This window comes from Podarcis gaigeae, assembly GCF_964106915.1.
Source record: "Podarcis gaigeae genome assembly, chromosome: 5".
Classification (NCBI taxonomy): Eukaryota; Metazoa; Chordata; class Lepidosauria; order Squamata; family Lacertidae; genus Podarcis; species Podarcis gaigeae.
In genome coordinates this window covers 28,330,596-28,342,991 of record NC_139681.1, presented here as the reverse complement: position 1 = coordinate 28,342,991, position 12,396 = coordinate 28,330,596, and the positions used below count along the sequence as shown (strand labels likewise).

The 12,396-nt window shown below is 41.5% G+C and overlaps 1 protein-coding gene across 4 annotated transcripts in view; it reads right to left on the bottom strand.

Annotated features, from left to right (window-relative positions):
* Positions 1-12,396, bottom strand: part of ARID5B (AT-rich interaction domain 5B) — a 178,514-nt gene that overhangs the window by 52,016 nt on the left and 114,102 nt on the right. For all 4 annotated transcript variants that reach the window (XM_083740267.1, XM_083740266.1, XM_083740268.1 and 1 more), the window contains one exon: positions 763-875. In XM_083740267.1, the coding sequence (XP_083596393.1) occupies positions 763-875 (113 nt within the window). The remainder of the gene's footprint in view (positions 1-762; positions 876-12,396) is intronic.

Here is a 12,396-nt window from a genome sequence, read left to right as displayed (position 1 = left end):
TTAATGAATCATGAATAATGGTTTTTTTTAATATCCTTTTGTTACATGGAAATCACTTTGGGATCACTTCTGAAAGCAGTTTACAAATGTTTCAGATAAATCATACTGAAGGAAATTATGGTGTTCAAGATAGATAGGCTGTGCTGACTCCAGCTACAGAAATGGAGGCTTCTGCTCCTTGCCTTGCAGGCCTTTTTCCAACTGGCCTGGGTGGGCAGGGCCCTGACTGACTCCAGCTACAAAAGCTGGGGCTGCGTTGGGGTATTTTTTATGGGTTGTTGTTGCCAGGGTGGTGGTGTTGCTGTTTTTGATACCATTTTTTGTATGTTTACTTTAGATCTTATTATGATTTATGTGGATATGGTTTAATTTGGTTGTGTACGTTCTGAGGTTTTATTTATTGTTTTTGACTACTTTTGCTACATTTGTAGTTATGTATTTTTTTCAGTTTGTAAGCTGCCTTGAGCATGGTTTTAACTATGGAAAGGTGGCATACCAATAACATGTCGCATGTGTGCAATTATAGTAAATCTCAACAGAAGTTTTAAACAAAGATTCTTTCCCCAAAGTGCTCCTGATAATGCAGACCCAAAAAATGTAAAAAGGGGGGGGGAGAGAGAGGAAGCCCACCCACTCAAACAACTGCAATCCATATTGATTTTCATTTAAAAGAGAGGCAGGTGGGGATGATCCCTACTTTGAAATGCTATACTGGAAAAGAAAGGCAAATTGAAGTTGGATGAAAATTACTAAATGTCTTACCTTGGCAACAGCCTTGCCTTCGCAATTATTATTGGAATCTTTAAAGCCACTGAGTGAATCTCTTCTCTGTGGGCATGACTTCTTTTTGCGTGGTCTGCCTTTAAGATTTGGCGCTGAAAACAAACAGGCAACAATTTCAGCACAATTTCTTACAAAGGGGTAACACAGCTGAACACCAGTTGAGCAGTCTTCAAAAACAAGCATGCACCTTGAAGCAGCCTACATCTCCCTATAATAAACAAGCATGTTATTGCCAGTAGTAGAACTGTTTCTAGGTCACATATTTCTACATTAGATTTCCTGCCACCCCAGCTAATCTGTTGCTATTAACATATGACAAGGATCCAAATGAATATTGAGAAAGCACAAATTGCTCTCTTGCAAAACAAAAGATCAGATGGGTGAACATCTTTTATAGATCCATTTTATTATGTAAAATGTAAGCATGAACTTGATTCCTTCTTCTGGGAATTTCCTTATAGTAGAAGGTATTTGATTAGGCAATGTTTATGTGCGTCAAAGATTTTCTAAGTTGAAAAAAGCAACCACTTCCATATATAGCACAAAGAACAAAATAATTGATTGGCACTTCTGTACAGTACAGTTCAACCGCTGAAGGCATGAGACAAACAGAAATGCAATCCTCACTTTATCAAATCAGTCTCTTTAATGCTACACTTCCAAGTCTTTCTTAACAGAGCTGAGAGATTCCACAATACAGAAAAACTCTGAGTTCTGCTTTGATAACCAGTATATACTACATATAGGTCAAACAAGGAAAACACATATTTAGATGTCTTTTAAACACAGGCACGCACACACACAAAATATAATGCTGATTATGACAAAACTATGAGGAAAAGAATGAAGTAGTTGTTTTGTTCTGTAAGAAAAGTGACCCTTGTGTGCTCAGTCACCGGACTTCAACAACATTAAAAACGATAAACAATCATTAACTTGTGATTATAGTGGAGATAACTTGCTGTAACCCCCCTCCTCTTTTAAAGTAACCATTGTTTTCATTACTTCCAGGGACAATTATAATAATGTCAGAAATCTAAACACCACAAGCCTCTCGAGTGGCTTCTAATTGTTTCTAATCTTACATTTGTCACACAAGTGGTTTCAGGACATTTTACATTTTAATTAGCTCTCAGATGCAAGGCTGCTATAATTTGATACTGATGCTCTGGAGAAGAAGAAGAAAAACCCAGTTTCCTGCTGGCAGTGGTTCAAGTGGAGAACGAAAACAAAACAAACACATCACCCCTCAGCTTAAAAGCAAAGGTCCCACCCCAAACCTTCTTCCCTCACCCCCACAATGTTTCATGCTTCAGCACTGCCTGCCGCTAAGTGTTTTAGAAAGCAACTCCAAGGTTTGGCATCTGAGGCTAGCATGCGAAAAGGGGGGGGGGAGGAAAGGGAAAAGGGAGGAGGGGATCAAGAGAGAGTAAAAGAAATTATTACCCATTCCAGTCGACAAACATCTGCTTGATTTATCTCTCTACTCATGAATGCTACAGCATGTGACTGCGCGCTCACTACATCCCTGGAAGTAGTCTCGACTCGGTGTGCATGTCAGTCTTACACAGAATGAGCGCTCGGAGTATTTGCTTGGCGCTTACAAATCCCCTCCCCCTCAGCTGCTCCGTTACTCATATAAACACAGATGAGTGACTCAAACAGAGGAGAGTGGGATGTGCACTCCGGACTCCAGCTCTCTAGCGGCTGACACCCTGCCAAGAAGCCTGCTCCCTCGTTTACAAATGTAGCTCATGATTTCATCCTAATTGTTTTGTTGCTCATGACCTCTTTGCTCGACACCAGTTGGAGAGCACGCCGCGTTCCACAAACCCAGGGTCGCATTTAAGGCCCAGAGAGAGAGAGAGTGAGAGAAGGTGTCAATAATATCTCCCTTCAAAAGAGGTTGCGTCAAGCCCAAAGTGCTTTCTCGATTTATTGCAGCCTGATGCAGGCACTAAAATTTAACGACTGCCGTAGAGTAAATGGGGCAAATTCGTGTCTGGCAAAAGCACCTCAAATGACGAGGATTAATTCTGGCTCAGGATCTTGGGTTTTGTAAGGATTACTTGTTTTATGGTAACCAGAACGAAAGCACAGCTAGTTCCCAGCATGGGCATTTTAGAAAAATACAGGTTATTCCTGAATTTCAGGGGCATGCAGTGTTGTTTTGCACAAAAGGAAAACATGCGAAGCCCTGCCAAATTTCTCGGTTTAAAGTTTTAATTAATTAAGTGAAAAGCTTCAAATGGCAGAAAAGGGCAAATTCCTGGAATAATGATCTTGCTTGTGCCTGGGTTGTGGTGGCAGCAATATAGAATTTCTCATTTCTTCGGTTGCTGAGGAATTTGGACAGGAAATGACTCCATCCAGAATGTTCTAAGATTACTTCTTGTATAACATAATGCAACTTTAAATCTCATTCATATTGGATGTATAATTAAAAGGAAAGCATCTCTATGAATCAGTGATGACTGTGGTATTTCACTTCATAGCAAGAGGCAGTCTGACATTAAAAGTAATATTTCCATTGCAGCTGAAAAGATTAACACATCCCCATACGTAATGCACATACTGTATATACCGCTCCTAAGTGAGCTACATTTCCCTCTGCTGAAAAAAACGATAGGTGATCACACAATATGTATATGATCTATTTATTCATGGTGACATTATTATTGAAAAGATATTTGATAGATCATGCGGTGAAAAATACTACTTCCCACCAAAGAGATCAGTCATCAGGAATATTCAGAATGTTGAATTGTTACAGGATGAATTAGCTCTTAGTTTTAAATATTTACACTCCACTTCATCCTATCTGGATTTCAGGCCAGTGAGCAGCCCATTTGTAGCACAATACAAGTAAACAATAATAGAATAACAGATTTTCAAAATCAACAAAAACTAAGAAGTTAAAAATGCCCAGTGAATAAAAATGGGTTCTCATAGATCGTCCCGTATTTTCTCTCCGAGAATGTCAGAAGATAAAAATTCATGCCATCTTTTTAAAAAGGCAAACAAACCACATACACACAAAATCATTTCACCCAAAACTCTGCAGAAAAGTGTCAGAGTACCGTAACTTAAACTTAAATAAACTACTTAGCAAGTAGTAGATCCTGGTCAGCAGATAGATAAACTTGCCAGATGTGGTGCCTTGAACCATCTGCTGAAAGAGTAGCCCTTGGTTGGTGTGGGAGAGGAATGGTTAGTTGGCTTTTTCTGCAATGATTCTATGAGAGTTTGCTGCCTGGCTGGTCTTTGTACCCTGCAACATCAACCTCCCCTTCCTTCCTTCCTTCCTTCCTTCCTTCCTTCCTTCTTCTCAAGCAACAGAGATAGCACCAAGCTTAAGGGGGAGTGGGGAGGAAAACTAGACAGCAAAAGCAAACACAACTACTGTGGGTTGCCTAGGGTAGAAAGTTCGGCCCTATAGTAGGTAGACTTCCCATAAAACCTGTTTATGTAATGAGTACTTGTAGAAAGTCTCAGTGCAGCCAGATAATTACCCGGGAACAACATGTACGTAATCTTGGGTTCCATGATGGAAGAAATGTGGTCCATAAATGTAATAACATGAATAAATTAAGTATGTGCATAACAGACTGTGCATATCATAACTTCTTGTCTGTGAAGCAGGCAGAATGAAAAAGAAACCAACAAGAGAATGAAAGAGCAAAGAAACAGACCAAGTACATGGGAAAATGAAGAAACAACAATGAAAGTCGCTCATTTTAAACAGTTCAGTCAACTTAAAACTTTAGTACAGTACAGTTTTTATTCAGTCGCACGATGAGCTAGGGGAACACATGCCTAATTTGAAGCTATTTTAATTACTTATTAGGGAAGGAAATATTTAAATTGCCTTTCTAATAATGAACGGTACTTTTGATTCCGTCAGTGTCATCGAACAAGACCTTAAATTGAAAATGTTGTAATATGTAAAATGACTTAAATTTAAACCAGATACCTAATCAGGTAATTAATTAAAATGAATGATAAATCAACAAATTTAAATGGATGGCAATATATTCCAAGTTTAGGTGCCTATGACAACCTGTTCTACCAAGCGAAAGTATGAAACACTAGAGTTTGATTCAAACAGTGGTGATGTGGTGGTGGCAGAATATTACCTCTCCAACACCAATGTCACAGAGCAAAGCTAGTTCAGGTCATGAAGGCCCTTGTATTAATATAGGGAGGTGAGGAGACCTAGAACCCCTGGAGGCCTGCTGCGATGAGTTCCCCATACATTTTACAGATAAGGCCACTCATACCCATATCAACTTGGATGCTATAATTGGTACAGGGGCTGAAATGGATGGGATTGGCACACCACCTGAGCACACGGCAAGGGCTACTTTTCGGCTTGTGCAACCTGAGGATGTGGACATCCTTCCTGGAGGGCTATGAGCTACCAGGTGCTCCCTGGATCCATGCTACTGTGAAATCTACCAGGGCGCAGGTGGGCTTATGGACCTCTGAGATGTCTTACCCTGGGGAATGGATGGGAGGGGAACACAACCATGTGGTTTTCCCCTAGATCTCACAGTAGGTTTGGATACTATCAACTCTGCTATCCTTCCAGACCTATTGTCAGGAGTAAGCTTAGAAGGTATGAATTAAATGTTGCTTTCGTCCTTCTGGAAAAATCGGTATAAAAGGTGCTTTGGGTGAGTGGGGGACTTCTGTTCCACCACTTGAGCTCCTTGCTACATCAGCCTGTCATCCTTACTGTAAGCCACTGTAATTTACCCCATTGGCATGACTGCGTAGATAAATAAAGCCAAATGATTTACACCAGCGGTTTTCAGTCAGTGTGCCGTAGCACCCTGGGGTGCCTTGGATGATGGTCAGGGGTTCCACAGGCAACACTGGACTCTGTCCCTCTTTCCTTCCCTCCCTCCTCAGATGCGCTCTTGCATCTCTGCCTCCCAAGGCTTGCACAGCTGTTTGTTGCAGCAGCCCTGGCTACAAGTTCTGCAGGTGTATGGTGCCTCTGGGGCTGGCTGGTGAGGGGGTGCTGGTTGCCAGGAATGGAGGCAGCCTCAGAGTAAGCAAACAAGCAAGGGAGCCCAGACAACTAGTCCTGCAGCCCTTGCTCTTGGGAATGGACAGTGTGAGGCGGTACCTCTCTTTGGGGCAGGGGGCCACCTCAGAGACTGCCTGGAGGACTCCCAAGGAGAGGGGAGAGGAGAGGAGGCTGAGGGAAAACTCCACAAGGGAGGGTGTTTGAAAAAGGGAGAGGGGCTGCCAGCTCTTCAGGCAAGGGGTGACATATCTGGGCTCCTGAGCCCCACAGGGGTGCTGTAGAAAGAATGTAGTTGGTCAAAGGAGTTGTGGACTCAAAAAGGTTGAAAACCTCTGGTTTACACATTTTCTTTCTTTTTCATAGCTCTCCCATTCTTCCTGTTTTGTCCCTAATCCTGACCTTTGTGACACTAACTATTCTGTGGAAATAGGATGGTGACAGAAATCAAACAAGAACCAAAGATTGGGGGAAAGTTCTGTTTCAAAATATGTACAATAGCAACAAAAAGGAAGTTCACCTAATTATTGGCAAAGCAAATTGTTCTCGGTACAATAAAAAAATATGATTACTTTTCCACCTAGCTACTTCCTGGTGTCAAAATAACTCTGGGATTCTGGGTGAGCTGAAACAGTGTGACATGGAAATTTTGCAAATATCAAGAACCACACAAGCCCTTGCTGACAATCTGAGCTTAGCAACTCTTTCCATTTTAGAAAGAAAGACTTAACACCATTCATAGCTCTGAATTCCCAAGATAAACTCACTCTTGCTTTTTCAGAAGAAGAATGGGACATAGATTTCCTGCGTTTGGAAAAAGTGATAGCAGTATGAAAACTCACACCAAAACAAAAAACCCACAGCGTCCCATCATTGTTTAAAGGAAACAGAATACAATTAACTCATGCTATTTTTTATTTTTATCATAAGGCTGATGAGGAACAAAAACACAGTTTGCCAAATAAGGTTAGTGCCTTAGATATTTCAGTGCCCTAGGTTGAATATTAAAAACTGCTAAATTCAATTAAACCTCCAGTCACCATCAACATCTGGAACTTATTGGTTTCAGTGCAGCTTCTATAATTCGAGAATTGCCTGCCTTTGGGAGCTGATTTCCATTTGACTTTTTGTCCTTAGGTATGCATACCTGAGTCTCAAATACAGTGGTACCTCGGGTTAAGAACTTAATTCGTTCTGGAGGTTCGTTCCTAACCTGAAACTGTTCTGAACCTGAAGCACCACTTTAGCTAATGGGGCCTCCCACTGCCGTCGGTCCGCCGGAGCACGATTTCTGTTCTCATCCTGAAGCAAAGTTCTTAACCCGAGGTACTATTTCTGGGTTAGCAGAGTCTGTAACCTGAAGCGTCTGTAACCCGAGGTACCACTGTACACATGCACCCTGTTGAACCTGAACACAGCAAATCAGGCAGGGTGTGCTCATTAAGATATATTTTCTCACACTGAAAGGACATCCATTATCTATGCAGAAAATCATAATGCGTGAAGTCTGAAAATTTGGTGGGGGTGGGGAATGCCTGATGTGGCCCTCAGTATTAAATAATAATCCACCCTGTCATAGACTGATCAAAGAATCACATAGGCAAGCATAATAGTTATGAACTTTGGCCTAGGAATCATCAGTAGTCAGGGTGTAGGTATACTTTCAACTCCCCAATGACACATTGGAAAGAATAAAGGAAAATGCTGAGGTGCAGGGGGGTTTCTATAATCTTGCTGAATAGACAAGGCACTTTTCAATTCAAATTAATATTTAACTTTAAAAAGCAAACAGCAGTGCAACTGGCTGCAGTGGCAACTTTAAAAAAGCCCCTAAAAGTGACAGTTCTGCCCCATATACACACTCACAGTTTTGCTGGAGTGGCCATAAAGGGAAACTATAGTAGAAGCCATTGCATCTCAGATGACGGCTGTAAAGTAACAAAATATGGTAGCCCACAAAGAACCATTAAATCACAACAATAGTAATCCATGCAACAGATGTGAGGAATCCTTGTCCTGGGTGGATGGTCCCATTAGCTCTATGGGAGCCATTTTTTCACTGCCCCTTCCAATATTATTTTGTGCCCAAGATGAATGCCATTAGACATTGAAAACTGCTAGCTAACATTTCCCAACTTTGAAGGTCTTAATCTATGCGAATAAATATGCAAAATGAAGAAAAATGACCGCAGTTCACAAGCAGTTAAATTGCAAAAGATTTTAAAGGCTAATAATAAAAATACTGAGAATTTTTATAGTGCTTCGGGGTGACCAAAGTGGTTCACACCATCCTTTATTTCAAATGGCCCTGTCAACTCTGCAAAGTAACCCTGAATTATTGTCTCCAAGTAGCAGATTTGGGTGAGGCTAGGAGAGAGTAGCTTCCCCAAGGCTGCCTACCATATTCATGGCAGATGTGAGGTATGAATCAAAGAAGTCCTTGATCAGAGATGCTATTCTATGTGCCATGCAAACCAAACATACAGAAAGACATGGCCCATTCATTCATTGTGGTACAATCCCCCAGATGCCACACAGTTTTCTGCTATGGGCAAATAATTTTCTATATGCATAGATGGTCTAAGACAACAAGAGTAACCTGAGTGTAGCATTACTCTGGTTTTACAGCATGAAATATTTCTTATTAACGTTTGATGAGTCCTTGCCAAAATGCGGGTTTGTTTTTTCAATTCATTTATTTTGATTGACATCAAGAAGTGTTGTTACAGAGCACAGGTTGCTGAAAGGAGCTATTAACATAGCTGAAGTCCAGCTAGCTACCTGGGCGTATTGTAAGAGATCAGTGCTGCTGCCAAAGGCTTTTAATGAGAATGGAATGTATTACTTCATTTGAAATACCTGGATCGTTGACGTGAACCAAACACAAAGTACTCTTGGAATTCTCTGGCAGTTGCTGGAATCATGTAAGCGAACTTCCACAACCCGCACCATTTCCCCCTCATTTCGTCTCACAAACTTAACAAATGTATTAAGTAATGATCGAAATCCTATCCTCCCCTGTCGCTTTTTACTCTAAATGCTATGCTTATTTCCTGATACGAGAATTCCGTTCTGGCCTGTAGGTATTAGGGCCTCTCAGAAACATTTTAAAAATACACTATTTTTGTATGACAGTAATGTACTGTGATAGCCATTCTCTATCCCTCGCTTGCCTCCAGCTTCACAGAATTATAGAAATCTCTGTTGCATTCCCCACCCCCTTTAAGTGCATAGGAAAGGACTGAGATGAAGGAAAGGAGCGGAACATGGATAAAGAAGCCAAATAACTTAGTAACAGTAGTTGAAACCATCTCCAAAAGGAGGCAGTGCTAGCTGTCTTTTTTTTAAAAACAAATGCCTAAATAAATTAATAATAATAATAATAATAATAATAATAATAATAATAATTTATTTATACCCCACCCTCCCCGGCCAGAGCCAGGCTCAAGGTGGCTAACACCAGTAAAATTACAATAAAAACATAATAGAAAAAAGCCAATTTAAAATACAGGTTAAAATGCAGTTTAAAATGCAGCCTCATTTTAAAAGTAGCCCATAAATCAAAACCATAAGGGGAGGGAAACAGAAGGGTTAATGCATGTTAATGAGATCCAATGTCAGATACCCCTTCTCCACCTCTGTGGAAACTTCTGTGGGCATTGCCCTACCAACAACAGTGGAACTCTGACATCAGTAGGGCTGAAAAAGGCAGAATGGAGGAAAGCATTGATATGAAGGATCCATTTTGTGCAAACAGAGCTCTATGGAAAAGATAAGGTGACATATCTTTGTTAATATATGCTGAGCTTTGAAAACGGGCACTAGCTATTGAAATGAACATTCAGACCATATCTATAAAATACACTCGTACCTTGGAAGTCGAATGGAATCCGTTCCAGAAGTCCGTTAGACTTCCAAAATGTTCGGAAACCACAGCGCAGTTTCTGATTGGCTGCAGGAACCTCCTGCAGCCAATCGGAAGCCATGGAAGCCCCAATGGACGTTCGGTTTCCAAAAATAGTTCGCAAACCAGAACAGTCACTTCCAGGCTTGCAGCGTTCGGGAGCCAAAATGTTCGGGAACTAAGCTGTTCGAAAACCAAAGTACGACTGTAAGTGCTTTCTTCGTGATAGGAAAACATATATTTGAAAGTGATGTTTCTAAAATTCTGCCAGCCATCAGGGCCCCGCCATCATGAAAGCAGCTTGGTCACACGCCATGCTCTCAACGCCGCTATGTGGAGTGGCTATCTCCTGTGTAACGGCAAACAAATGTACCTATTTTCATCCAGCAACTGTTAGAGGTTATGTGAAACTTAGGGTATTAATAACCTCATTCATTCAAATATGCCTATGCTTAAAAGTTAAGCAGATGGTTAAGCTCCTTGACTAAATCAGAGACAAAGTTCCACAAACATTTCCAAGGAGAGTTCCCATGAGAATAGGGGGAGTGAGTGTCTTGGGGTGGGGGTTAGGGAAGGAGCCACCTGGGATATTAACTGGAATATGTGATCCTTGTTTATTAGAGAATGTCTCTCTTGCAAAGTTAGATTGGCTTTCAGCCACCACACCCATAATCCCCAGTTGGCACCTGGTATGAAACCTTCCAGTTGGCAATGGGCTCTGAACTTGTTATTCAAAACTGTGCGCAGATCTCTGAACTGGCAAGGAAAACCTCCTCCCCCCCTCACCCAAAGGAAGAGCCTATTAGAAGACGCAAACTAAGTTTTCCCAATGAGAAGGGCGAAAGGAGGACCAATTCCGCAAGTGGCAAGTTGTTGTCCAGAAGGCAAGTGGCACAACCTGGCCGTGGATGATGCCTGGGTGGGGAAACATCTGGGAAGTGTATGCAACCTAACACAGGTACAAATAAAGATAAACCTACAACCTACATCAGTGGATCAAAGGTCAGAAATGCCCTTCCTTGCCCTGTTGCCCAGTATCTTGTTACTGGAAATGAGGATACTCAGGTGAAACCTCAGCCCTGCCACGGAGCTGTACTATCCCTGCCATGCTATAAAGTGGTACCTCTGCTTACATAATTAATTCATTCCGGAGGTCCGTTCTTAACCTGAAACCGTTCTTAACCTGAGGTACCACTTTAGCTAATGGGGCCTCCTGCTGCCGGCACACTGCTGGCGTGCGATTTCTGTTCTCATCCTGAGGTAAAGTTCTTAACCCGAGGTACTGCTTCTGTGTTAGCGGAGTCTGTAACCTGAAATGTTTGTAACCCAAGGTGTTTGTAACCCAAGGTACCACTGTATCTGCACTAGCACAACCGGACGCCTTCAGCTGCCCCAGCTGCAACAGAACATGTCTCTACCGCATCGGTCTCCACAGCCACACAAGCGCTGCAGCTTTCAACTGTTTGACTTCCAACCCCAAAAGGTGCACTCTTCCATTGTACCCCGAAACAGGTGGATGCCAAGATGAAGCTTGCCACTTTATTTTCTCCCGCTGCATGTAGCTTGTCAGGGTAGATAAATAAATAATCAAAGAAGCAGGCGTGCACTGCAAGGCCTCTCAACAGTGGTTGGGACAGGCTGCATAGTGGAAAAGACAAATGTTTCTACACTGGAAATGTTGAAAAAATGATTTTCCTTTCCCCTAGATTCAAAAGTGATTTCTCCTATTCAGGACAAAAGCTTTTGTAAGACCGCAGTCTAGTAGAGTCAGCACTATAGAATAAAAAAAAACCTATAAGCAATAAAATTATTCCACGCTTACCAGTAGTGTGTGTGTGTGTGTGTGTGTGTAACATCTTTGGGGGGGGGAAGAGTCAGCATTGATTTTTTTTTAGGAAACAGGGTAGATTAAGTTGACATGCCATTAAATGTTCTAGACATTTCCCCATGACTTCCCCCCTCCTGATGTGTAACTATGGCAGTGATTGTACTTATTGGCAGAGTTGTTTTTCTGCCACATGGTATGCATATTTCAGCATCCAGCATTATTAACTCATGACCAATTGTCAGTTGATCATTATCTAACATATGAGGAAGCCAAAAAATAATCCCTTATTTGGGCAAAAGCAGCCATTCCGCCCCCCCCCCCGTCTATATTTTCCCTTCCTTCCCAGGCCCTTTAGTTGGTTTATTATTTGCTGTCAACAAAGAACCAGAAGCTACATGTATATATATATATATTTTAAAAACTGCAAGAAGGGAAAATCAATCTTTATCATGTTTTAAACACTTAGCTGGCATTATTAAACCAAGCAGATTTGTTCCCTGAAACAAAACTCTCAGTTGCCCTCTAGTGTCATCTTGATGCTACACAGAGTAAGAAGAAAAATCTGCATGCAAAATACAATGTGCAGTCAATGTTAACAACTGATGGGAAGAGACATTTTCCAAGCTAAAGGTTATACAAAACTTGCCAGTTTTATATACTCAATTGCAAAAGCTTTTCCTGGACTGTACCATTTCAAGTTGAGGGGGAGGGGGTAAGTTATACGTTTAAATGCTTCAAATTGGGGAAGGGGTGTGTGTGAAAAATACCATGCTAGGGACAAGGCTGAATGCTGTCTTTCTCTCTGACATACTAGGCTTGTGTGCGCAAGTTGTATCACTAGATGAAGCA